The sequence below is a fragment of the Microcaecilia unicolor genome, chromosome 8 (genome assembly GCF_901765095.1).
Source record: "Microcaecilia unicolor chromosome 8, aMicUni1.1, whole genome shotgun sequence".
In the NCBI taxonomy this organism is placed as follows: domain Eukaryota; kingdom Metazoa; phylum Chordata; class Amphibia; order Gymnophiona; family Siphonopidae; genus Microcaecilia; species Microcaecilia unicolor.
The window spans coordinates 240,095,837-240,123,208 of record NC_044038.1 but is presented as its reverse complement, the minus strand read 5'-3'; the positions used below and the strand labels follow the sequence as shown (position 1 = coordinate 240,123,208).

At 42.5% G+C, this 27,372-nt stretch overlaps 1 protein-coding gene across 1 annotated transcript in view; it reads right to left on the bottom strand.

Moving 5' to 3' along the window:
* TOP1 (DNA topoisomerase I) overlaps positions 1 to 27,372 on the bottom strand; it is a 148,646-nt gene that overhangs the window by 100,060 nt on the left and 21,214 nt on the right. Inside the window, exon 3 of the mRNA XM_030213569.1 lies at positions 3,399 to 3,501. Within this exon, the coding sequence (XP_030069429.1) occupies positions 3,399 to 3,501 (103 nt within the window). The remainder of the gene's footprint in view (positions 1 to 3,398; positions 3,502 to 27,372) is intronic.

The following is a 27,372-nucleotide window of genomic DNA, read 5'->3' as shown; positions in this document are numbered from 1 at the left end:
TGAAACCTTATACCGGGGGCGGACAGCACACCTTCTAGTCAATGAGATTAAGTCTTTTACTTTCGAGGTTCAGGTAGGCACGAGATAGGGCTGTCACCTCTTGCCATTATTCTTCTTGTTATACCTGGAACCCTTATTGAGAATGATTCGCGCAGATCCTGATGTTTCTGGAGTATTTATTTATTTGTATCCCACATTTTCCCACCTATTTGCAGGCTCAATGTGGCTTACATAGTACCGTAACGGCTTTTGCCAATTCCGGTATGAACAAATACAGTAATGTTGTGGTATCTCTACTGAACCACTCAGTGAAGGTTTTGGCCTATGAAGACGATATGTTTTTGAACCTCGCCCACTCACAAAAGTCTTTACACCTCAATTTGGCCTTTTCTCTGGGTTCGCCTTGAACTTACAAAAACCAGTGGCCCTGCCAGTCCAATCTGAGATGAGAGACCTGGGAGGGTCCCTTTCCTCTACGATGGGCACAAAATTACCTGGGTGTACACATTCTGTCTGATTTAGCCCTTCTTTATTCTGCAAATATGGAGCCCTTAAAATATTGCATGGCCTAGTTGCTTCAGGGGTGGCAAAACTTACTTATTTCTCTTTTGGGCCACATAGCACTATACACCATGATTCTTTTTCCCAAGCGGATATATACTTTTCAAATTTTGCCCCTATTTTTACAATATAGAGAGGAGAGGTGGTTGCGCAGGAAATTGACTACTTTCTTGTGGCAGGGGAAGTGCACCCGAATGACATTTTCAAGGGTGATGCTCCCTCGGCATAAGGAAGGCTTGGGTCTTTTAGATCTAAGGCTCTTTTCCATGTCCAGCTGTATGTGCCACCTCTTAGCCTGGTTTCGCTCCACTCAATTTGTTTCCTGTACCCGCACAGAGATTCAAATTGTTGGGGCCTCTACATTTTGCATGCTGGCTTCAAGCTCTGGTGGGCAGGACCTCTCCTCCGGGGTCTGTTACATTTATTTTCTGACCCCTGCATCCTTTGCTTCCCATACAAGGCAACCCTGCATTCCCTGTGGAGGGTTCCTCCTGGATATTTTGATGATGGTCCACCCAGGGGATTCATTACTTATATCATGTATTATCAGAGCACGGAACCATTCAACCATTTGCAGCCCTCTGCAAAGAATTCAATTTAGACCAGAGAGAGGTGTTTGCATATTTACAATTAAGCCATTATATATGCTCTTTGCCAATTGCTTCTTTGACTCTAGAGTCTTGGGAAAGTTGCAACGCAATGCTAGGACTAGATGCTCAGCCGATTATACCATTGAAATATTTTCATTACCATGTTAGGGACTCTATCAATCAGTATGACTATTCTCTTGTGACTCAACAATGCAATGCGGATTTGGGGACTGGTCTACAGCCTGAACAGGTGTGTGCACGCATAATGACAATCGATTGACAGAGAATGCAAGCTGGTGGGAACTACAATACAAATTTGTACTTCGATTATATGCATCTCCATATAGAGCTTTCTGAGCCACTCTTCGAGATGACAATAAGTGTCCTAAGTGCTCAAGTGGGGGTGCTCACTTGGGTCACATGTTTTGGACTTGTCCTTTAGTGTTTACATTTTAGAGAGAATTGAACTTGCATGTGTCCTATCTTTTGAAGTTTATTTGGCTTCTCACCCCAGGCCAATTGTTTGACATTTTCAAATTTCAAGGTATGGCACCAGCAGGACTAAAGGCCTTTTTGAAATGCTCTACTCTCATGGTGAAAAGAGTGATTTTACAATTATAGTTGAGCGACCGACAGTATCTCACTTGCACTCGTCCATGATCCACCTTTACTCTTTGGAAAGGAAAGGCATACCGGACTTAGCCTCAAAGAGGGGGGGGGGGGGGGGGGGGGGGAGACATGTATTGTAAAACATGAGCCTCCATCTGGGATTTGCTCACTCCAACAATGTGTAGTAGGATCTTGAACTCTTGAAGGGGGGGAGGGGTTAGGGAAGGATGGAGGGGAGTTCAGGATGGAGATCAGTTATTGTTCAACTTTATGACACTGCTGCGGCATTATTATGCTATCTGCATTTGAACCCAATTGTTTATCTGAAGTTCTACGCCATCTGATTGTATGATTCATCTTAGTGTCAATAAAAAAAAAGAAAAAAGAAAAAAAAGAGTTATTAAAAAACAAAACAAAACAAAAAAACGTGAAAGGAGAATGGAGGCAGCCAAAGAGTGGTACCGGGTGGGGGATGGATCTGGGGTGACCAGATGTGCCCTTCAAAGGTGGTGCCACTTAGCCACACACCCCAAAACTACCCTGAAACCAAATGTCAGGAACTAGCAGCAAAGGAAGCCATGAGCTAGTGGAGAAACCGTCCACCCGCCTGCTGGAGATAGAGAATACTGACTACCCAGGAGCTATCCATCCCATGAAGCACTTCAGTTCAGTGTTCTCTCATCTCCATTTGCTGGTAGATGGTCACAACCAACTAGTCACTGGATTGATCTGCTGCTGGCACTAAGGAACATCCTTTTCCTCAGAGTAAACTCCATTTACCACACCCTCCGGAGTGGAGTAGCCTAGTGGTTAGTGTAGCGGACTTTGACACTGGGGAACTGGGTTTGACTCCCACTGCAGCTCCTTGTGACTCTGGGCAAGTCATTTAACCCTCCATTGCACCAGGTGCAAATAAGTACCTGTATATGCTATGTAAACCTCTTTGAATGTAGTTGCAAAAACCAGATAAAGTGGTATATCAAGTCCCATTCCCATTCTCTTTCTGCCACTTAGCCAGTTTCTAACCCAGGTAGTCACTTTTCGGTCCAGACTGAGGACACTCAGTTTAAAAGGCTCTACGAAAATCTATGTACACCACATCTAGTGCTCCCTTTAACTCCAACTGTTTGGTCACTCAGTCAAAGAAGTTAATCAGATTTATTTAACAACAGCGTTTATATCTCGCCTAACCACTAGGTTCAAAGTGGGTTACAACAGTAATAAAACAATACAATTCTGTAAAAACAGATAAAATGGCAATAAATTCTATAGTGTTCTACAGACAATGCTGAAATAACCAGGTTTTTTACAGCTTTTCTAAAGCTCAAGTAGTGTGAAATATTTCTAACAGATGGAAGATTGTTCCAGAATTCAGAAGCTGATCCAAGCAGTGTACTCTTCTTAGTAGTACTCAAGCGACAACTTGTAAGTGATGGAGGTGCTAACAAGAGTTCTCCTGAAGATTGTAAACATCGAGATGGCTTATAAATATTAATCAAACCTCCTAAATAACTAGGGCATAAACCATACAGAATTAAAAAAAAAAAAATAAAGGTCAGCAGTTTGAACTTGATCCTCACTCAGACAGCCAGCCAATGTAATTTACGCAAAAATGGCGTTGCATGAAGTCTGTCTAACCTGTTGCTGTGCTTGGGCTTTTCCCGGTCTTTTTCTTTGTCCTTCTTGTGCTCTTTGTGCCGGTGCTCTTTATCTTTGTGTTTGTCTTTGTGTTTGTGAGAATCTGTAAGCCAAATAAAAGACATTTAAAACAAAGCAGTGACAAAAAAAAAAAAAAAAGCTGCAGCCCCCATACTTCTTTGAAATAACCATTTCTAGTCTTTCACTCCAAACCACAAAACATGACTATTTAACAATTGCCAGGATCCCCTCCTACAGCGTTTCCTCAAACTCTACCCGATCACCAGATTTATTCTCATTTCTCCCATTCACTAAGATGGAATTTTCCATTTGATGACAGGGTAAGTTTTAGTCTTGACCTGAACTCTACAGGCTTCTTTAATCTCACAGGCAACAAATATTTCCAAAAAAATTGCTGCTCCAAAGAGGCAGTTTTATTAAGGTCATGAGAGTATTAAGCGTATTTTAGATCACACCTTTCTCAATTATTCAAAGTGAGTTACATGCAAGTACAGTAGGTATTTCCCTTTTTCCAGAGGGCTTGCAGCCAGTGACAAAGCCAGGATCTGCTACTTGACATGTATTTCTGAAATCCTGCCCAATACGTGGCGTGTACACTCCAAAATGCAATGGACATTCAGTAGTTCTTTTCAGCTTCAGACAATACCAAATGCTGCCTGATTAATGCAGAGTTAAGAGTATACAGGCCTAAAAAAGTGCAGAACTAAGTAAGGGAAAACCCGAGAACCCTTCATGTTAGGTGCATGTACCTTTCTGGTCAGACAATGACAAAAAAGTAAACTATTAATGAATGAGCAAGCACTGCAACTCTCTTGTGCCCAGCAGCAGTCAGTCAGGCACTGGTTCATGCCCCGGCTGTAGGGTACAAGACAGATATGCCCAGCAGCTGAGGCAACAGATTTTCTAGTCGACTCAGCTCAGGAGTGCTTGGCCTGCTGGAAGCTAAGGCTGCTCTTACAGGAAACCAGAAAATGTGTTTCTAACTGTATTTCTGCTTAGAAGGCACCGTGTCATCTAGCAGATCCTGGGGTGTGCGACATGCGTTCAGTCGATGACGCCAGTAACTGATGGAACGCGATCTATGCCGTAGAACTGAGCCATGCTATTCTGGAGGGTCTGGGCAATAGTGGGGAATGTAATATAGTTTGAGGCGTGGTGAGGAAGGCATTGAGAAACTGGGCAAAGAAGTGGGAGATGGCAGGCTGGGTGAGTCCTACATTGACTGCTAACATTGATTGAAAAGTGCCAGTGGCAAGGGAGGTAGCAGTGACCTTAATGTGGACAGGCACTAGATTACTCCTGCATGTCCTGGGCTGAAGGACAGGTTGTAGCTGGTCACAGAGCTGCTGCATGGCAACCCTATCAAAGCATTGCTGGTCAGTGAAGTCCATGAAGCGGGTCAGCCACAATAGCATTTGGCACATCCACGATTGACTTGCCAGGTGTCCCACCACTACAGATAGCTGACACAACCCACTGAGTGCTCCTCTACATACTGCACCCAGTGAGACCCAGCACCCAAGTCTCCCAGCACCAGCAAATAGTCCTCACACAAACGGCAGCAACACACAGCACAGTCTCTCCCAGTACATTCCTGACACAAACAGCAGCAACAGAAAGCACAGTGACAAACTGGGAGTAGACAAACAGAGGAACAATGAGAAACATAAGACAAGCAGGTAGGGGGTTTGAATGGGAGGTGGAGCATGGAACGTTGCTACTAGTTGGGTTTCTGCCAAGAACTTGTGACCTGGACTGGGCACTGTTGGAAGCAGGATACTGGGCTAGATGGACCATTGGTCTGACCCAGTGTGGCTATTCTTATGTTCTAGAAAGACTTCATACTTTTTGACTGTCTGGTTTCACGCAGTTCAAAATTTTAAAAAAGGAGACTTTTTTTTTTTTTTTTTTAAGCAGATGAAAGGAACAAATATATTAATAGGGAATACCCCAAGGCTCAGGTCACAATGCTATGCTAACGTCCAAATTGGGCTGGCTAAAAGAGCAAAGAAACAAAAGTGCAAGGAGCCTTCAAGATATATGAACTGGTTTCCAATTGGGCTGGCTAAACTGGGCTAGCAGTGGGCATATTCCTGTGAGTCATCAATTAGTACAAAGGTTCAGATGTCAGTGAGAATATCAGAATTACCAAAATATGCCACCGGAAATGCGATGGAGGGATAAAGGACAAAATTGGGGTAAGGGGACTTAAATACAAAGTGCTTCATCATTTTAAATGCATCAAAAAGACAGTACAGCATAGGTCAGTGGCCCCCTAACTGGGGGTTGCAAAAACCTCATTGTGGTTGACTGTGCAAACCCCCAAACTTTATTTTCTCCCCCGCTACCATCCATCTCTGTCCTGCATCTTCCTGGTTCATCAGGGGTGACAGCAGCAATGGTAAAAGTAATTGAAAGCCAAAGGGTCCATTTCCCTGCATGCGATGCTCCTCGTTCTGCCCACCCGCCCCTTCAACAAAGGAAGTTTATAGCAGAGGGGGTAATCCCTCCTCTCAGTACCCTTCTCCACCACCGCCAACTCCAGGCTCCGCTCATTCTGCCTCGCCTCACCCTATGCTTGGAACAACCTTCCTGAACCCTTACGCCAAGCCCCCTCCCTGCCCGTCTTCAAGTCTTTGCTTAAAGCCCACCTCTTCAATGCTGCGTTCGGCACCTAACCCTTACCGTTCAGTGAATCCAGACTGCCCCAATTTGACTGCCCCTATCGGACCGACCGTTCACTTGTCTATTAGATTGTAAGCTCTTTGAGCAGGGACTGTCTCTCTTTGTTAAATTGTACAGCGCTGCGTAACCCTAGTAGCGCTCTAGAAATGTTAAGTAGTAGTAGTAGTAGTAGGGTAAGGCTGGCAGAATGAGCAGCATCACATACAAGGAGATGGACCTCTGTGGCTTGCAATTACTTTCACTGCTGTTGCTGCTGATGAACCAGAAATACAGGAAGGAGGGAGGGGCAGACGAGAGGACAGAAGGGACATGCTGTATGGCAGGAGGACAGAGAGAGAGTGTCAGCCTCAGAGAGGATGAGTCAAGGAATGAGACTGGGAAGGGGGGTAAACCGAAGACATGACTGTATCTGTCAGAAATAAGTGGGGGTGAGAGAAAAGAAAAAGTCTTTATGAGTGAGAGGATATGGGAAGTTCAGCCTGAGGAAGAAGAGGAAAGAGAGTGAATGAGTCTAGAAAAGACCAGAATGAGATGTGCCTGGAGAATGAGCTGGGGAGGCGTGGATGAGTCTGAGTGCTATGACTCTTATGTTACAGAGTGAGGGAAAGAGAAAGGATGTATGGGGAAAAAGATATTGACAGGTAAAGAAGAAGTTGAGAGGAGACAGAATGGAGGGAATAGAAAGAAAAGGAAAGGAAGCATGCACACCAACACTTGTCCACACACAGATATGCAAACACCAACCCCAGATCACTCAAAAACCACACAGTATCTACACATACTCCCTCCCTCCTGTCACAGAAACCCCTACACACCCACCTACACCTGAGCTATATATTTTGTAGGTGACCTCTCACTTTCTCCCTCCACCCAACCACAGCCTCCACCTAAACAAAGGAAGGCTAACCCAATCAATGGCCCTGTGTTGTGCAAGAGCCTGAGAAATAGAATCTAGGTAAGCTTGTGTCTCTCAGCATGGTGAGTACATCAGATTTAACAAATATAGATTTTTACATTTATATGTTACCGAGTCTTTAAAAAACACAATGAATATGCTTATTATTTCACTAATAATTGGCACGGTTTGTCATCTGGGGGACACGTGAATTATCAATGCCTAAAACAAGGTCACACTGGAAAAAAGTTTGGGAAACCACTGGCATATGTCATCCACTGTTGCATTACGATACCTATTATCTATGTAATGGCAAACATTTGATTCCTACTGTAAATTGCTAGACATCTTCCTATATATGGCGCCTAAAAATCCGTGTGGAAACCGAAGTGTATTCTATAACAATGCGCATAACTTAACTGGTTAACTAGCTAATCAGCGCTGTTAATTGGATGGTAACAAGCAATAAGCATTGGCATTGAGATTTACGCACACAACTCGCTAAGTGTATTCTATAACGTGGTGCGCCTAACTTCCAAGTTGCATAGTTGAAAAGAAGGCACGACCAGGGGTGGGGAGTGCGTTTCTAAAATCTATGCACATTTTTATAGAATACACCTGATCTGCACCTAATTTAGGCGTCGGGATTTACACTGAGTAAAACATGGCCTACATGGATGTGACCAAATTTAATCGTGTGGCGAGCCGCTCAGCGTATTCTATATACCACTTTAAAATTTAGGCATACTTTAGAGAATACACCTAGGACTAATTTTTTCCTTGCAGACTTTTCAGGCGCCATATACAGAATCAAGCCCATTGTTTGCAACAGGAAGGGATAAATGTACTGTAAATAAAATACTGTTTAATACATTCCTCTATATTCTTTGCCTAGTGATCTGTATATGCTGTACAAAAATACCGAGTTAGTTTTCACAATGGGCCAAAGCTATCGTGAAATTCCATCCAACTTGCACTGGCTGCAAACTCCAGAGTATGCTAAATTAGCTCCTCAAAGCATGAGAGGACTACAATCTAATCTGTTGTGTTTTGGACTGTCTCCCAGACACATTCTCAACAGTCCTCACTCAGCCCTGAGCTTTCAATGTGAAACAGAAGCAAAAGGTTGACTAGAGCCATTCAAGCTTTGCATTAACACCAAAGGAATATCAATTTTCATTTTAAGTAGAGGAGTGTGGTAGCCGTGTTAGTCCACTCTTAAGGTTATCAATAGAAATCAAACAAAATAAAACATGGAAAAGAAAATAAGATGATACTTTTTTTATTGGACATAACTTAATACATTTCTTGATTAGCTTTCGAAGGTTGCCCTTCTTCGTCAGATCGGAAATAAGCAAATGTGCTAGCTGACAGTGTATATAAGTGTATATAAGTGAAAACATTCAAGCATTACATCACATGAACAATACTGGTGCCAGTAGGGTTCCCACACCTGTTGGTCAGCATTTTACAGGACCAGGACACTGTACCGGTGACTTCACAGTGAGAATCCTGAAAGGTAACTTTAAAACCATACAAGAACGTAAGACCTTTGAAGTCAGAATGATTGAATATTTTAACACCCAACAGAAAGGACTTAACAAGGATCTGGGGTTCCTAGCCCATTATAAACCATAAAGCTGTATTTCTCTGTTGATCACCCTCCCCTATCCACACCCACCCTGTTAGAATATCAATGATATGCTTTGATGTCCCCATGCATACCTCCGACCCACCCCCATCCTCCCACCCTGTCAGACTGTCATAGTAATGCTTGAATGTTTTCACTTATATACACTGTCAGCTAGCACATTTGCTTATTTCCGATCTGAGGAAGAAGGGCAACCTTCGAAAGCTAATCAAGAAATGTATTAAGTTATGTCCAATAAAAAAGGTATCATCTTATTTTCTTTTCCATGTTTTATTTTGTTTGATTTCTATTGATAATTTTCATTTTAAAACTGGAGATTGTATTCATCATCACATGCATATAACACACTAATTAGAATGATGATTTAAAACATTTTTTGGTTTTGATTGTGTGTATGTGTAATGTATGTACGCATATATGTATCTACACACATATAATCATGCTATCACCTAGATCCTGGAGACAGGCAATTAAGAAAAATTGGCTCCCTTCCAGTCAACTACACAAAGGATGTTGCAAATGCATACCGTACTGTTATCTCACTTTGGGAGGTTGGATTTACTCACCTTGAGTTACCAATAAAAAGCCATGAACAAAATCTAAAATAAGTTTTATGGGGGGCCTTCTGTTTATAAACCCAAAGTACCAAATAAAGCTTATTCAGTTAAATAAATTCAGAATCAAATTTGAATAAAATTTGTATCTAACTTCAATAAAAACTGGGATGTGTCATACAATGCCATATCCGCATACCTCCCCCTCCCCTCAAGCAGCAGCAGGTGGGAAAAAGGTTTTGTGCACAATCAACCTGAAGAAAAATGTTATATTTTCCTAAGCCTTGCAATCATAACATGCATAGGAAGGTGATCTGAACAAGGAAAATGCAGAGAACAAAACCATGGTCACACTTCGTAGGTTTGCACCCCGAATAAAGTTATTGCTCTTTATGTTGGTTCCGAAGACAGCATAAACCAGTCGCAATCTCCATGTGGCACACAAACTTCACTTCCTGAATACTGGGCCTAAAAGTTTTTTCAAAGCCAGATGCAATAATCTTACATTGCACAATATTAGCAAAGCCACCCAAGAAGATTTGAAAAAGCTTGACGTAATTATCAATCGAAAAGTGACAAAATGGTGGAGAGACCAGGCTTTCATGCATGTGGCATGGGAAAATTAGGTTCTTACCGTGATAATTTTCTTTCCTTTAGTCATAGCAGATGCAGCCATTACAGATGGGTTGTGTCCATCAACCAGCAGAGGGAGATAGAGAGCACACTTTTTTCAGTGCCTCATACCAGCTTGCTCCACTGCCTCTCTTTAGTATTTGAAGCTTCCAAAGCAGTATGGCAAACCGCAATGGGAATAACATAAGCTTTCCTCACAGCGAACGATGGCTCTATAACAAAGGGCATTAACTCAGAATGGAGGGAATGAAACATCCTCCCGGAGGGAATAAACTCATCCTCCAAAACATGAAACTGGAGGGAATTAAGTCATCCTCCTTTAATTGAACAAGAATCCTGAAGACTGTTTTCCGACTTTCTCCCAAGGATGGAATCTCCAGGAAACACGAACAGAACCTGAAATAGATTTACAGCAGATAGCATCAGACAGGGAGGGATCATGGCTGCATCTGCTATGACTAAAGGAAAGAAAATTATCACGGTAAGAACCTAATTTTCCCTCCCTTGTCATCAAGCAGATGCAGCCATTACAGATGGGATGTATCAAAGCAATCCCTAGATAGGGCGGGAACAATCCACACCACACGCCAGCACTTGCGCTCCAAAATGTGCGTCCCTCCTGGCAGCCAAATCCAGCCTGTAATGTCTGGCACAAGAGAGCTTAGAAGCCCATGTTGCTGCACTACAAATCTCTTGAATAGAGAGTGCTCCAGTTTCAGCCCAAGAAGAGGAAATTCCTCTAGTGGAATGCGCCTTAAAGGCATCAGGCGGAGGCCGGCCGGCCGGCAAGCAAATAAGCTGAAAAGATAGATTCTTTAAGCCAGCGAGCAATAGTGGCTTTAGACGCTGGAGACCCTCTGCGAGGACCTGATAGCAAAACAAACAGATGATCAGAGGTCCTGAAAGAGTTATATACACTGTCAGCTAGCACATTTGCTTATTTCCGATCTGACGAAGAAGGGCAACCTTCGAAAGCTAATCAAGAAATGTATTAAGTTATGTTCAATAAAAAAAGGTATCATCTTATTTTCTTTTCCATGTTTTATTTTGTTTGATTTCTATCGATAACCTTAAGAGTGGACTAACACGGCTACCACACTCCTATACAACAGATGGAAATTCTACTACGGCAAACCTCTGCAAATTTAGGAACTACAAATCAAAGGTAAATGAAGGCAGGAAGAGGAGAGAAACAGGAAGACGAACATCACAAATCCTCAAACACTAGTCTTCCTGGGAGGGCTCTGGACTGGTCTAGCAGGAATCAAGAAAAGAAAATTCAATTAAAAGCAAACGTCATCTTCCTTTTCATTACAGACTAACAAGTTGCACAAAAGCTTTACCGCTCTGGGCAGGAGACAAGGCTCCCTCCAAAACTTTCCTACCAAAAGCACTGTCAACTCTGGCGCAAACAGTAGTCTTACCACATCATTGCTTAGGATCTGGTGGAATGAACCCGGAGTCCTTTGGAAGCTGACTTTTGGTTGAGTAGAGAGGAGTAGCCTAGTGGTTAGTGCAGCAGACTTTGATCCTGGGGAACTGGGTTCGATTCCCACTGCAGCTGCTTGTGACTCTGGGCAAGTCACTTAACCCTCCATTGCCCCAGGTACAAAATAAGTACCTGAATATATGTAAACCGCTTTGAATGTAGTTGCAAAATACCACAGAAAGGCGGTATATCAAGTCCCATTTCCCTTTCCCTATATATGCTTCCTCAATGGCCATGTCCAACAAGTCTATCTTGCAAAAACCTAAAGTCACCAATAACGCTAATCTTGACACCCTTCTTTGGTAGAAGTCTACAAAATTTAAATTATTTTCAAACTATCAGGGGAAACATCTACAATTGAATTAGTACCTGGACAGCTTGAACGCTGTCTAGGAACTCAAAAGATAATAAATCTAAGAGGTGGAAATATAAGCAAAGCAGGGAAACACCAGCATCTCATTGCAATGCCATTTTGGATTTCCACCACCACTAAATGCTTTTCTTGATGATCCTTATAGAATTATTCCCATAGTGGTAGAGTAATGGGGATGACAAGAAAACTATTAAGACCTGAGACAAAGAAGCAGGTATAAACAAGTATACTGAGTGGACCAAAAATGGTCCTTTTCTGCTAGCTTTTTCTATTTTTCCATGAAGCACTGTCAGCAATTCCACCTCAATTGTTTTGCTTCATGCTGCCAATAGCCTTTCTGTGGCTGTTTTTGATCAAGGAAGATGGAAATGTGGCGATATAATTTTGTCAGGCAAGGGTTAGCTGCTAATATCTACTTAAAGATTCGTTGAACATGGTCATAAAACAGATAAATTGATGTATTTAGGTCAGTATTTCTCAACTATCTTCTGAAGGCACAGCTAGCCAGTCAGGTTTTCAGGATTACCACAGTGACTATGCATGAGATACAATTGCATATATTGGAGATCCCTTGTATATAAATCTCTCTCGTGCATATTCATTGTGGTAGGCTTAAAAACGGACTGGTTAGGTGTTCCTCCAGGAAAGGGTTAAAAAAAAAGCACTGATTTGGGTAAACTGAATGGTCTAAACACTCTATAAAATACTATATTTACTAAAGCAGTAACAGCTACTCCTGCCCATTGAACTTTGTTTAATACAGAATATGGTCCATTTATTTTTTTCAGGCTTTTCGTTCCTTTGATGTCTATTACTTTGCTGTTAGTAATAATTTTTTAAAGAGTAATATAGCTAATCTCTGTATATTTTTGTGGAAAGAAATAATTTTTATGTTTTATTGTACTTTGTATGTGGCTTGTTCTCCGCCACTTCCTGCACTGCGTCATCACCTTTACATAAGAGTAGCCATACTGGATCAGACAATGATCCATCTAGCCCAGTATCCTGTTTTCCAAACAGTGGCCAAGCCAGGGCACAAGTACCTGGCAGAAACCCAAATCATGGCAACATTCTAGAACCCCAAAGAGTAACAAGATTCTGGAATCATAATGAATAGCAAGATTCTGGAACCCTAAAGAGTAGCAACATTCCATGTAGAACCCAAAAGAATAACAAAATTCTAGAATCCTAAAGAGTGATAAGATTCCATACAGAATCTCAGAGTAGCAACATTCCATGTAGAACCCAAAAGAATAACAAAATTCTGGAATCCTAAAGAGTGATAAGATTCCATACAGAATCTCAGAGTAGCAACATTCCATGCTACAAATCCCAGAGCAAGCAGTTGCTTCCCATGTCTGTCTCAATAGCAGAATATGCATTTTTCCTGCAGGAATTTGTCCAAACCTTTTTTAAACCCAGATACGCTAAATGCTGTTACCACATCCTCCGGCAAACAGTTTCAGAGCTTAAATATTCGTTGAGTGAAAAAACATTTCCTCTTATTTGTTTTAAAAGTATTTCCATGTAACTTCCTCAAGTGTCCCCTGGTCTTTGTACTTTTGGAAACAGTAAAAAAAAAAAAATCGATTTACTTCTACACCACTCAGGATTTTGTAGACCTCAATCATATCTCCCATCATCCATCTCTTTTCCTTTCCTCCCAAGTAAGTCAAAATACAAGCTTGGGGTGCCATGAAGTGGATTCTAGTACTTCTGGCCCTCTTGAATAAAGACTTAGGGCTTGAGTCAGTAAACGGTGCTCAAAAATCAGAACTGAAACAAATTAGCACTCAATGCTATTCCATAATGGGCACACAAAGATGAGCGCCATAATATAGCATTGAGTGCTGATTTCAGAGCCCAAATTTGGGCACAGGACTTATGCATACTGAAACCAGGTGTAATTCCTGGCACCCAATTTGGGTGCACATACCCAGTATTCTATAACACTGAATGCAAATTTTAGGCACATCCCTGACCTCCCATGGCCACACCCTCATTTGGGTTGCATGCTATGGGATTTGGGCGCACACCGTTATAGAATAGCGCATAGCAAGATGTACATGTAAATGCAAATTGGTGCGATTTAGCACCCAATTATCGGCACTAATTGGCTTCTTAGCCAATTTAGTTGGGTGCATATCTTGGATTGGTGCCCAATATCAGCACCCAATTTTGGATGCCATATATAGAATCCGAGAGTTAATGACCACTTAATATCGTAGCTACAACTCAAATCTGAATTTTTTTGGTCTGTAAATATAGAGTCTGCCTACTGGTTCACAAGGTGCAGAGTAAAAAGGAGGGGGTTAAGGGTGTCAAGGACTCAGAAGACACACAACAATTCTGTCCTGGTTCCTCCTCCTCCTCCAACCAAGATGGAATGTTAGCCATTTCCCTTATAAAGTCAGTCAAGAGGAGGTCCCGTTTCCTACAAATCAGAGCATTTCAAGGGGGGGGGGGGAAACCCCAACACTGGAGTGCTCCCTTTTCAGATAATTGTGATGGTTTATAATCTGAACCCTAGAACTGCTCAGATTCTGTTTCAGAGAAATGCTCTGTTGGAAAAGCCTGACTTTATGCCTCTGACCAGCAGTCAAGACAATATTGAGAGTGCTCTCAATTGTCAGGATCCAGGTCCCAATATCAACTGATGTCTCAGGGAAGCTTCCTTCCAGGTAAGCTAACAAATTCTGACACCCTTCTGATACCTACAGATAAAAACCTTCCAGAAAATGCCTTGATATCAGTACTGAAATACCGAACCAAGCTAGATTCCTGGCAAGCCACTCTACGGCTCCTCTGCGACGACTGTCAATGTAAAAAATGAAGGGCAGCTCAGCTGGAGTGGTGGCATCTCCCTGTTGAGTTAAACTGAATTCTCCTCAGTGCCAACATATTCCCATCCAGTGTAGCCTGAAGAGGTCTTTTGGTGTGGATGCTTCCAATGCTCACAAAATCTGGATCAGACCTAGATGAACCAAATACCCTCTACATGCCGTAAGTTGACACACATTACACTTAGGGCCTTATGACCGGGCCTAGGCACTGTAAAGAATTTTGCAACACTGCCTGCATTTCTTAAAGCCGCTGGACATCTTATGTGACATATCATCAAAAAGACAGCAAAATCAAATGACCCAATTAAAAAGAAAAAAATAAAGTTGCCCTGCTGAACCGTTCAAGAGCACTAAAACCTTTAGGAAACGTGACCATCTCTGGGAAAAGGCAACTAAAGCAGCGGCATCAAAATGTTGAGGACGGCCGATTTTTCAGGTCATGGGTCTGTAAGAAGTAGTATGAAAAAGCTAAATGTTTGAACTTCTAATTTTAAAAAAAAAATTTTCACATAAAAGGATGGGGACTGTTGTATTACAAATTATTTGCTCTAAAAGAATTTGTTACAGCCTGCTCATGCTAACCCTGGAGCTTTCTCTCTGACAAACTTTGGCATAGGTGGGAAGGTTCAGAGAAAAGGTTCTGGAGTTGGCACAAGCAGACAGTATGATTTGCTGCTCACTGCTGCTGACTGCCAGAGACAAGAAACTTTTAAAAGGTACAATGAGAGAGGACGCCAATAGAGACAAGGGGAGATGCTTGGTCGCCGGCTGGAGAGAGAACAAGAAGGAGATATGCTGGACTATGTGCGTGGGGGGAAACAGAAGGTAAATGCTGGATTATTTGTGGAGGAGAAGGGAGAAGGGAAAATGCTGGACCATGTGTATGGGGAAGAAGGTAAAATGTTGAACCGTGTATGGGGGTGGTAGAAAGCAAAATGCTGGACCATGTGTGGGGGGTATGGCTTGACAATTTTAGAATTGTGTAAGCGTGCAATGAGATGCAAAAGGTTGAAAATCTCTAATTTAAACCTCAGACAAACAAGCCATCCCTTCAATATCAAGTGAGAGCACAAGAACAAGAGGCAATTAACTTGATTAAAAAAAAAAAATCACCCGGAGGACCATTAAGACCAGACCATGGAGTTAATATTTTTCCCTAGTACCTTAAATGTTGTAACAAAAGTACCTGGTGGACCATTAAAATCATACCTTAGAGTTAATATTTTTCCTTAGTACCTTAAATACTATATGATGTTCCAAAAATGGAACAGCTACAGATTTACAACAATCCAAAAACATGCAGGAAAAACCTTAGAGGGTAATTAGCAGGCACCATTCTATTTGGTATCATTGTTGACATATAAAAACAAGGTTTGCCTTTGTGAAGCATCACACTTCAGTCTTTTAAAAGAAGCTTTTTTTTTTAATTAAATTTTCATAATCACAAGTAAAAGAAAACATACAGGAATAAAGCAAACATAATAACTTTCCTCAAAAGAAATTACCAACAATTTCAAGCCTACATTAAAGGAACGAGTGTACTTTAATACCTATAACTTCTGACTGTAAGAAAAACCTTCTTGAAATAAGCTTACAGCATGGCTCGAGTCTCATCATTTTCTTGCAATATCTACAATCTTTAGCTAAGTCAAAATCTGACCGCTCTGCTAAAACATCTGTGGTTAACACCTCCTTATTCCGTCTCAATTCTTGATGGCAAATAGTAAATACTTACAATTACACTTTACTAAACTTGTTATACCGCTTAACTTTTTACCCCAGCAGCGTACAATATTAATATCACGTAAAGCACCATGAACTACAATAATCCAATAGGAAAGATAAACGCACACATATCACTCATATCAATCAAGAATAAAACACATAAAAACAGATCAGTAAATGCTGAGCATTAGAACCACCACCACTTCCTTCAGGTAATTATGAAGCAATATTTCTGCAGACGATCGAAATTACAGAGAAATTAAACAAAAGGTTTTTTTTTTTTTTTTAACTCTATAGTATCCAAATTCTCAGTTTTTCAATGTAAGGTTAAACTGTCTAAATTCCCAAAACTCCAGCTGCTTGCAAAGTACAGATTTGAAGTTCAAATTTCCCCATTCTCAGACCATCCCAGAAACATAAGAACAGCCATACTGGGTCAGATCAATAGTCCATCTAGCCCAGTATCCTACTTCCAACAGTGGAAGAAACCCAAAGAGCAGCAACATTCCATGCTACCAATCCTAGGGCAAGCAGTGGCTTCCCTCATGTCCATCTCAATAAAAGACTATGAACTTTTCCTCCAGGAACTTATCCAAACCTTTTTTAAACCTAGATATACTAATTGCTGTTACCACATCCTCCGGCAGCGAGTTCCAACTATTCTTTGAGTGAAAAAATATTTCCTCCTATTTGTTTTAACATTATTTCCATGTAATTTCATGGAGTGTCCCCCCCCTGGTCTTTGTAGTTTTTGAAAGAGTGAAAAATCAATTCACTTTTACCTGTTCTACACCACTCAGGGAGCCTCTCATCTGACCTAAGAACTGAGAAAACTGAGGTGACTGTAGAAATATATCTCTAAGTCACTGATTTCCAATGGCATCACCCCATCCTCAGATTTAACTACTTCACTTACTAAAGAACAAGTTAAAGGTGCTGGCACTGGTACAGGCATTACAGACAACTGGAGACCTAGATAAAACTGAAGGAGGAGTCACGTTCCCCTGGACTGGCAAACCTGCTTAGAACTACCTTTCCTCAAGGAAATCAACAGAAGCCTCCACCCCGGACTCAAGGATGGCCAGATACAACAGAATTTAAAATACAATATATAAATTACAAAACTACAGCCCTAATTGAAAAAAGAAATCCTTATACTCTGCTGAACTCAGACCCTACATTTCACCAAGTAAGAGTCAGCAAAATCATATGTATGTTGACTGAGATGGTTTAGAGTTATAATTTATACACAGTGAGAAATGTTAAACGCTACATGGAAGACACAGCTAGCTAGAGGTTGTGACTGCTTAACTACTTTCAATGGAGTGCAGGAGTGACCTAGTGGTTAGAGCACTGGTCTTGCAATCCAGAGGTGGCTGCTTCAAATCCCGCTGCTGCTCCTTGTGATCTTGGGCAAGTCACTTAACCCTCCATTGCCTCAAGTACAAACTTAGATTGTGAGCCCTCCTGGGACAGAGAAATAGCCAGTTTACCTGAATGTAACTCACCTTGAGCTACTACTGAAAAAGGTGTGAGCAAAATCTAAATAAATAAAATATAAACAGAATTTTACTCCTACTGCAAAAAATAAAAAGGCAAACAGGCTAGTTTGGCTAAAGTGATTGCATTAAGAGGGTTTACATTAGCAGGCAGCTACGAATACACAAAGTACACATGAGAGTTGAGATCATAACAAATTGTCACGTTTGTGACAGTTTCCTTTTCTGTGCTCACCTTGCCCTCTGGTGGCCAGACCTAGTGGCTGCAATGGACTGTTTACTGTCACCCATTCCAGACTTCAGCCCGGATCTTCCGGGCTGCCAGAATTGCTTTCCTTGTTTGTACCTCAACAGCACCCGTAGTTGCCTTGTGATTGCTGTAGCTGAGCTTTATTAGCTGATGGGCTTTATTAATCACCTAGAAACTTCTATGTTTGCCTTTGCATCGTATAAGGTCCCTGGTATGTGGGTGTGCTCTGTGCACTTGTCTAGTCCAGTTTTATTCTGAGTTCTTGCCTGGTTCTTGTTTGTTTGTGTGTAGTTAGCTTTGGTTTTATTGTTTAGTTCCTAGTCTTGTTTCTGGTCTGCATTTCCTTGTCTTGTGTCTGTGTTCTTTATTAGTGGCTGCTTGGCAGCTTTTAGTCCTGACTCCCTCCTGTCTGTGTTTCTGTCTTAGTGGCTGCCTGGCAGCTTGTAGTCTTGACTCTGTTGTGTGTTTCCTGCTGGTATCCAGTTCCTGCCCAGTCCGGTAAGTCCTGCAGGCCGCCTGCACCCAGGGGCTCAACTCCTGGGGAAGGGTGGTCAAGTGCTGGTGAAGCTTTGCTCCAGTCCAAGTGTTCTTGTCCAGTGTGTTCCTGCTTTGCTTATCCCTGTTTGCAGTCCCTGCTTTGTGTGTGTGTGTGTGTTAGCCCAGTGCTGGTTAGGGTGGTTTTGGTTGCCACTGCCGCTCCTTGGCAGCGGCCCAAGAGCTCACAAACCTAATTGCGGCTTTGAGACCGGACACAAATGTGGTAGGCAAGCAAGTAAGGGAAAAGGCTCTTTTACTTCCTTCTGTCAATCAAAGCAAAAAATATTAGCAGACACTTTTTTACTTGGACTCCAGTCCTTACTCACATTTTCCTAGCATGTCTGGTTATCTCATGAATATTCATTATAAAGATCTTGAAAGTTAAACCTTTTTGGGGTGTTTAGAGGATAGGAATTGAGCTATAGACTTCTTATTACTTCCTGCTATCACTTTGACCCATGCCATTTTGTTTTACAAACTAACTGGTAAGGGCTGGTGCTCTGTGGAAAACTCAAGTATTTTCTCTACCTCCAGCAGATGGCAGATTGCACAGGTTGGTGCGCCTCATCCCTGACCTAGCTACTAGCCATGCAGGCTAAGGACAAACCACTTCGTTGAGCCTAATGGCCTTGCTCCCAGGTTCCCTGTCAATGAACAGGACTTTGCACCCTCCTAAGGTCCTAACTGGACTTAGGAGGGTGCAGAGCATGCCTCAGCAAAGTCATCACCCAGGGGTGATAACTTGGCAAGGTTCGTGACTTAGCACCCCCCTCCTTTGCTGCAGGGGAAGTGGGTCCCCATTCCCTTTCTGTCTTCTCAAACCTCTGGTGGGTGCTTCCCCCTGGGCTCCTTGCAAGGAAGAACTCCTGACGAAAAGGCTCTCTCATCCATACAAGAATTAATTTCTTTCCATTAGGTCCTGAAGAACTAAGAACCCCAGAAAAAAAAAAAAACCCTGAAATCCTGTGTAGCCTTTGCCTTTTTTGTAATATGCAATTAATGGTTGATTTTCCAAGTGACCCAGCCTCAAATCTCAGTTCAGCTTTCAGGCTGGATCCTGGATCATCATTTCTCAAACTAGTCAACTGGTACTCCCTTCATGGTCCTCCATCCAAGTACAAACCTTAGTTAAAAGCATCCACAGGAATTGCACCGCTGACTCCAAAATGACTGACAAAATCTCAAAACTCTAGGTAGAACAGATGAACCAAATGGTTGCTATCCACCAACATTCACAACATGTGTTAGAAGGTTCAAAGATGAGGTTTGGTTCAGTACTTAAACAAGATTGCTTACTTATAAACAGGTGGTGTCTGGAGATTTTTTTTTTTTTTTTTTTGGGGGGGGGGGGGGGGGGCTGTAAAGACAATGTAGCCACCTCAAAGCAGAGACTGAGATAAGACTCCAACTTCCTGTCTTGGAGATACTGCTGAAATAGGTGTGTGTATGTTTTTTTTTTAGTGAGGAAGGAGAAGTCCTTGGAGAAGCAGCAGGCGAAGGCGGTGATGAACCTGGCACCACCAAGTGTACCCCAAGTAGACTTCACCCCCAGGCTCAACTGAACTGGGAGACCAAGGACAGGAGCAGACCCACAGTTGAGAATGCAAGCCGCTGAGAGACCGTCCACCGCTTGCTAGAGACAGAGAAAACACTGGTTGGCTGACCTAACGACAGTCCAATAAATCAGAGTTCAGTTTAGTGCCATCTATCTCCATCTGCTGGTAGACGGACATAACTTACAATTTCTGGATTCATCTGTTCCTGCTGTAATGGATAAATTCAGCTGATGGATAATTAGGAAATAACTGAAGTCCTTGCTTCTTGTCCAAGCCCACAATTCAAACCGATCAGCTTTCTGAGAACAGTTTAGGTTAGATGAGGTCAGCCTGTAGCATTTATTAATTTACAGAATGTAGTTATTTTATTTTCCCTGATTAGATTTTAGTTGGTATGCAATATTTACTAAGTTTTAATACTTGCCTTCTTATGGAGCTGTAGTATGGAGCCTGGAATAAACTTCCTGAGCCCCTACGTCTTGCCCCATCCTTGACCATCTTTACCTCTCGCTTCTACCTACCCTCCTCTCCTCTTTCCTCTTCACATTAATTGATTTGCTTACTTTATTATTTTTGTCTATTAGATTGTAAGCTCTTTGAGCAGGGACTGTCTTTCTTCTATGTTTGTGCAGTGCTGCGTACGCTTTGTAGCGCTATATAAATGCTAAATAGTAGTAGTAGTAGTATATTACAGCAATATTACATTTTTATTTTCACTGTATATTTAACTTTCCGGGGTGGTTTGTCGATCTTAGTCTTTAAAATATTGAATGATTTCGTTTTTATTAAATTTTGCTATTAATATCATTTTTGTATTTATATTTTCTGTTTTATTTTGTACCTAACTTTTGAGCTTTCAAGGGAAGGTGATTAAAATAAATGTGGCTCGACCAATCAGGCTTAAAGTAGTAAGGGAAAGAATTACAAAGTACAGAAAAGGTGACATTGAGGCATATTTTCAAAGCACTTAGCCTTCCAAAGTTCCATAGGTTTCTATGGATCTTTGGAAGGCTAAGTGCTTTGAAAATATGCTGTGTATTAGCTTGTTCATATTATATTTAAGAGAAGGTTGCAAGATATTACATCTACCTCTATTTCTTCCTCCTTTACCTCTCCTTGGATTATAAAGAGTTCTTCCTGTTTGTTATTCTGTCAGCTCTGGAAATTATTTTTTTCTATCTCTGGATTTTGCCCAGTGGAGTAGCCTACTGGTTAGTGCAGTGGCCCAAGAATCTGGGGAACTGGGTTCGAGATTCCCACTGCAGTTCCTTCTGACTCTGGGCAAGTCACTTAACCCTCCACTGCCCCAGGTACAATACTTAGAGACTGTGAGCCCACTAGAGACAGAGAAAGTACCTGCATATAATAACTATAAACCGATTTGATTGTACCTCTGAAAGGCGGTATATCAAATCCCATCACCTCTTACAGGAGGAAAGACATCTGTTTCTATTTCTTGGTAATACACTACATGCAGACTACTTTATTCAGTCATTCCCTTTACAAAAGGAGGGCAGTCACTTCCTGAACGCAACAAAAACTTTTGATGCTGCTGTTGTTACAACACAACTGTTTCAACTAAAGCCAATGAGTCAGCCCAAGAGTGAGGTAAATGTGCCTTACATTAATCTTTCATTTTAACTCTTCTGCAATTTTTTTTTTTTTTTTTACAGAACGTCACTTCTGAATTTCCCATCAAGGTTTCATTTGCCAACCACTATTATAGGTTGATTTAATCATCTTATTGCAGTTCTTGCCTTGTTCGATTCATTTTCGAGCAGCTGCTACTAAGATCCTTATTAGCTGGCCAATGGTTGCCTGCAGCACAGAAGTCAGTCATTAAACCAGTGAATTAGGATCATCAAGTTACAGAGCAGGAATCAAACTGGGTGCCAACCAAGTAAATCTTAGCTAAAATCAATAAAGATATTGTTGTCACCAAGTAATATAAGTGAGGGCATCAAAAGAAATTCTTGGAATGCATCATCAATCCAGCCAACAAGTCAGGAACGAGCAGGGAATGCTATCGTCGCTTACAAAAGGCCTCGGATTCCTTAACTGACTAACCAGTATATAAAGCTTTTGGAAGGGAGGAAACCCTTCAACAGGGAGTTGTCACAATATTTTAATGCCTCATAGTTTTATAATATTTACCCAGAGCAAAGTTTTGCCCCAATAATTGTATTAAAATTCTGATCTCTGGCATGAACAGCCAGCCAGAATAACTGATACCTGTGCTACAACAGACGAGAAATAACAATCTAAAGACTTTTTAAATGTGATATCTATTTCTGATATTTAACAAAAGAAAGCTATTCAAATGTCCTTTTATTTAAGCAGATTTAATCCTTCTGCCTTGGCATTACATCATCATAAATTGGGTGGCGGAGCAGTTGGGGGGAAGAGGGGGTGGTGGTTGGGAGGCGAGGATAGGGGAGGGCAGACTTATACGGTCTGTACCAGAGCCGCTGATGGGAGGCGGGACTGGTGGTTGGGAGGCGGGAAATACTGCTGGGCAGACTTATATGGTCTGTGCCCTGAAAAGGACAGGTACAAATTCAAGGTAAGGTATACACATATGAGTTTGTCTTGGGCAGACTGGATGGACCATGCAGGTCTTTTTCTGCCGTCATCTACTATGTTACTATGTTACTATAAACTAACTGGGTTGGTAGCAGGGTAGTATAATCCCCATTTATGTTGTACAGCTATCCAATATCAGAGTCTACCCTCACCTATCAGCTGAGACCCTGCATTTGAATTCTAGATGACAGGTTAGAACCAGTACTGTAGAAGAAAAGCCATCCATTGACCTCATTGCTAAGTGCCCTGAGGTGTGGCCCATGTTGGATCAGGTTTTGTGTATAAGAAAATCGGCGCTCTATTACTGCATGTTCGTCGCCAAATTTTGGCTTAATAAATTAGATAGGGTGTATTACCTGCCAGGATTATTGTGTGTTGCAAGCTAAAAAAATGGAAACGAGGAGTAATGGTTCTTCATAGGAAAAATTGTGGCTTGGCAAAAAAAAAAAATGTACTATTGCTAAGAGGATATGAATGTTTGTGTTTGAAATCACTAGACAATTTCAAGGTTACATTTTTACTTGTTTATTGTATACCAGAAGAGAAACAAGATTTAATTACTGATGTCCATGACATGATTGCATTAATGGCACTGAAGGAGAGAGAAATAATTGTTATAGTTTTGAAGATTTTCACCTCCATGTAGACTAGAGGATAATTCTGTAGGTTGTTACAGGGTATTTTAGTGAGAAACAAAAACCTTTAGGGTTCCCTCAGTATAGTAAAAGGACCCCATGCAAAGATGGTCACACACTGAATTTTTGCCTTGGACAAGTCTTAGTACAGTGGTTCTCATCCTAGTCCTCAATGTACAATGTACACCCACCAGCCAGTTGGGTTTTTAGGATAACCATCCAAGTTTCTTTATTTGCTGTACCGCCATGGCGGGAACACATAGAGGGGAGCAGAGGGCCAGCGCTGTAGAAGTTCATCAATCCCATCTGAGCCAAACTTCTGTCCCCTGCTGGAGAAGCGGGATACCTTTGCGCTGGTCCTGTGGGCCATCAGATTAATCACTGGAACTCCCCAACGCTCTGTGATCCAGGCAAATGGATGAGAGAACACCCACTCCCTCGAGGTCCAGCGGAGTCTGACTGAGGAAATCCGTCTGGACATTCAAGGACCCCACAATGTGGACTGTGGAGAGGAGGGACAGATGTTGCTTTGCCCAGAGGCACAGAAGAGACGCCTCCTTCACCAGCGGGGCGCTCTTGGTGCCCCCTGCCTGTTGACATATTGCTTTTTTAGACGCTGCTGCACACTGAACAGAGGGTTTCACTTAGATCCTTTTCCAGGGCGGTGACTCATTGTTGAACCTTGCATCACGTATCTACAGTTTGGGTTCCTCTTTCCCACATGCATCACTTTGCATTTGCTCACATTAAAAGTTATCTGCTATTTGGATTCCAGTCTCATAAGGTCCTCTTGCAATTTTTCACGATCCTCTTGTGATTTAACAACTCTGAATAACGTTGTGTTATCAGCAAATTTAATTACCTCACTAGATCATTTATAAATATGTTAAAAAGCAGCAGTCCCAGCTCAGACCCCTAGGGAACCCCTCTATCTACCCTTCTCCATTGAGAATACTGATCATTTAACCCTACTCTCTTTTTTTCTATTTTTTTAACCAGTTTTTAATCCACAATAGGATATTACCTCCTATCCCGTGACTTTCTAATTTCCTCAGGAGTCTTTCATGAGGTACTTTGTCAAAAGCCTTTTGAAAATCCACATACACAATATTGACCGGCTCACCTTTATCCACATGCTTATTCACCCCTTCAAATACTCCATGTTGGCTTTGTCTCATTAATCCATGTTTTTGAATATGCACTGTAATTTTGTTCTTTATAATAGTCTCTACCATTTTGCCCGACACCGACGTCAGGCTCAACTCTAGGAACTGATTCAATATTTTTTGTGCTCAGACGTCTGCACAGCTCAAGTTGCTGCTAAAGCAGAACCATGTGAACAAAGAATGAGCAAACCTCTGTTCACTTTGCTCTTTGTGGAATCAAAGTTGCTGGTCTTATGTGCTGGCAGGAAAGAGAACAAAGAGGCATGTAGGTATCCCCAGACAACTTTAAAGCCCCGGTTGTGCTTGGCCTTTCAGTCTTCTGCGCACTCCTCTGCATCTGGGCGGAACTGCAAATTGCCTCATTACCCTTGATTTTAATGTGCTATATGTACTGGTGTCAAAAGATCAAGTAACCTGCATAAGGTCCAAGGTAGATGAAGGCAATCACCATCTGCATGCCCACAAAATTGAGCACTAAACTCTGATCGGCTTCCCTAAGCACTCCACCTACTCCTTGGTTAGATACTGGTCCAACTGACTCCCCATGGGCTTTTTATTTTGCATATATTTGAATCTTGCTGTGGAGACACAAACTAATGCTAGAAGCTCACTTGGCCTGCCTTACTACTACATAGTAACATAGTAGATGATGGTAGAAAAAGACCTGCACGGTCCATCCAATCTGCCCAACAATATAACTCATATGTGCTACTTTTTGTGTATACCTTACCTTGATTTGTATCTGTCTTTTTCAGGGCACAGACCGTAGAAGTCTGCCCTGCACTAGCCCCGCCTCCCACCACCGGCTCTCTTTTACTCGTACATATTTTCCTCATTAAGATCTACTATCCATACTTTAGGATGTCCTTTTGGCTTTTACTGCCTTTTTCACGTCACCTTTACACCACAGTGGCTATTTTTTTGATGCATAAATATATTCTACTAGTAAAAAAGGCCCGTTTCTGTATGAAAGGAAGCTGACGCTAGCAAGGCTATCCCCCCCCCCCTCGCTCTTTCCCTCTGTCCCCTCCAAGTCCCCCGGCCCCCTTTCCTCCCCTCCAATTTCCATGCCGTCCTTCCTCTCCTCTCCCACTCCCCTGCAACTCACCACTTTGTCCATAAGTTTACAGGTGTTCTGTACGGGCCTGATTGTTTTTTTCTTTTTTTTACAGGTGGTGCATTCCCCTCCTCCCCTCCCCCTCTCTGAGTTCCAGGCCCTCCTCCCTCTGTCACTCTCCTTCCCTCTTTCCGTCCTCCGAGTTCCAGTCCCCCTCCCTCCCCCAATCCCCTCCCCCCAAGTTCCAGTCCTCCTCATCCTCCCTCCGAGTTCCAGACCCCCCTCCTCCTTCCCTTCCCCCTCCTCCTTCCAGACCCCCCTCCCTCCCTTCCCCCTCCGAGTTCCAGGCCCCCCTCCCTCCTTCCCAGAGTTCCAGACCCCCCCCCTATTTCAGTCTCACACACGTCCTTGCGATGCCTCCACCCGCACCCCTCCCATCCCTGACACTGGCCCCCGCCCACCCCCTACGTGCACGTCGCCCCCCCTCCAAAATCGCCAACCCCCCTCTACTCCCCTCCCCCCTCTTACCGGGTCCCAGCGGCAGCAGTGAAGAGGGAGCAGGCTCGGTGAGTCTGCTCCCTTCTCTTCGCTGTCAGCTCTGACTCTGGTCCTGCCCTCATTTCCTGTTTCTGCAAGGGTGGAACCAGAGTCAGAGCTGACAGCGAAGAGAAGGAAAGGCAGAAGACTCGGCGTCCTGCTCGCCCTTCACTGGTGCCGCCGGGACCCCGGTAAGAGGAGGAGGGGGGGGTAGGTAGGTTGGCAATTTCGGGAGGGCGGCAGTCTCGGTAGGTTTTCCATGAACGTTCGATGAAGCTGCCTGGGCTAGCACTGCACAGCCAACCAGAAGCGAGGCACGGTCGCAGGCAGCCTCATGGAACGTTCATAGAGCAAATTATTATATAGGATATGTGCTTACAATAAGCAGAATGAATCAATCAACTTCAGGAATAAAAGAAGTACTGCTACTGTGGTCTTCTGTCCCACCAGGAGCCAACTCTTCTCATCCATATACAGCCAGGAAATCATGAGAGGAAGCCACACTGCGGGGAGACAAAACTTCTAATGCCTCCTACCATAACAGCCCTGCAGATCTAGCTCTCACTTTTCTATCTGCCAGCCCTGCTGAGATATCTCTAATCCTATTCTTTTCCATTCTCTTCATGTTTGTAGGGTCCAGTGAGAAATGGTTCACAATCCTCCATCCACCTTGGGCCTTATGCAGGTTACTCAATCTTTTGATCTGGGCAGGTGATGCAACCACACACAGCCTGCAGTTACACCGTGGTCCATCTGCCCCAGCCCCAAGACAGCATTGGTGGAAGGGAACATCAAGAAAACTCTCCCCAAGATGACTGGTGATAGTCTGCTGGTAGAGATGCCACAAAGAGAGCCAAATGAGTTAACTATTTAGCTATAAAATCCAAATAATAAACACCAATGGGATCAGAGCTTCATTTTATATATTTTAAGAACATAAGCGCTACTATACTAAGACAGACCGAAGGTTTATCAAGTCCAGTATCCTGAACAGTGGCCAATCCAGGTCACAAGTATCTGGTAAGATCCCAGAACAGTTAATGGCATTCTTGCCAGCATTGACTGAACTACCTTTACACAAGAAAACCGCCACCACAATTAAACAAGGCTGGGCAACAAACCGCTCTGTGGTTCTATTTTAATAGAATCACACTTACACATTCTGGTAATGAGGAAAGTCAACTTACAAAAACAGAACCATGCATTGCAGAAATACAGATGCTTTGTATCTGCTCAGCTTACCAAGTTCAATTACAGTATAATAAAATACAATAGGAAGTTGAAA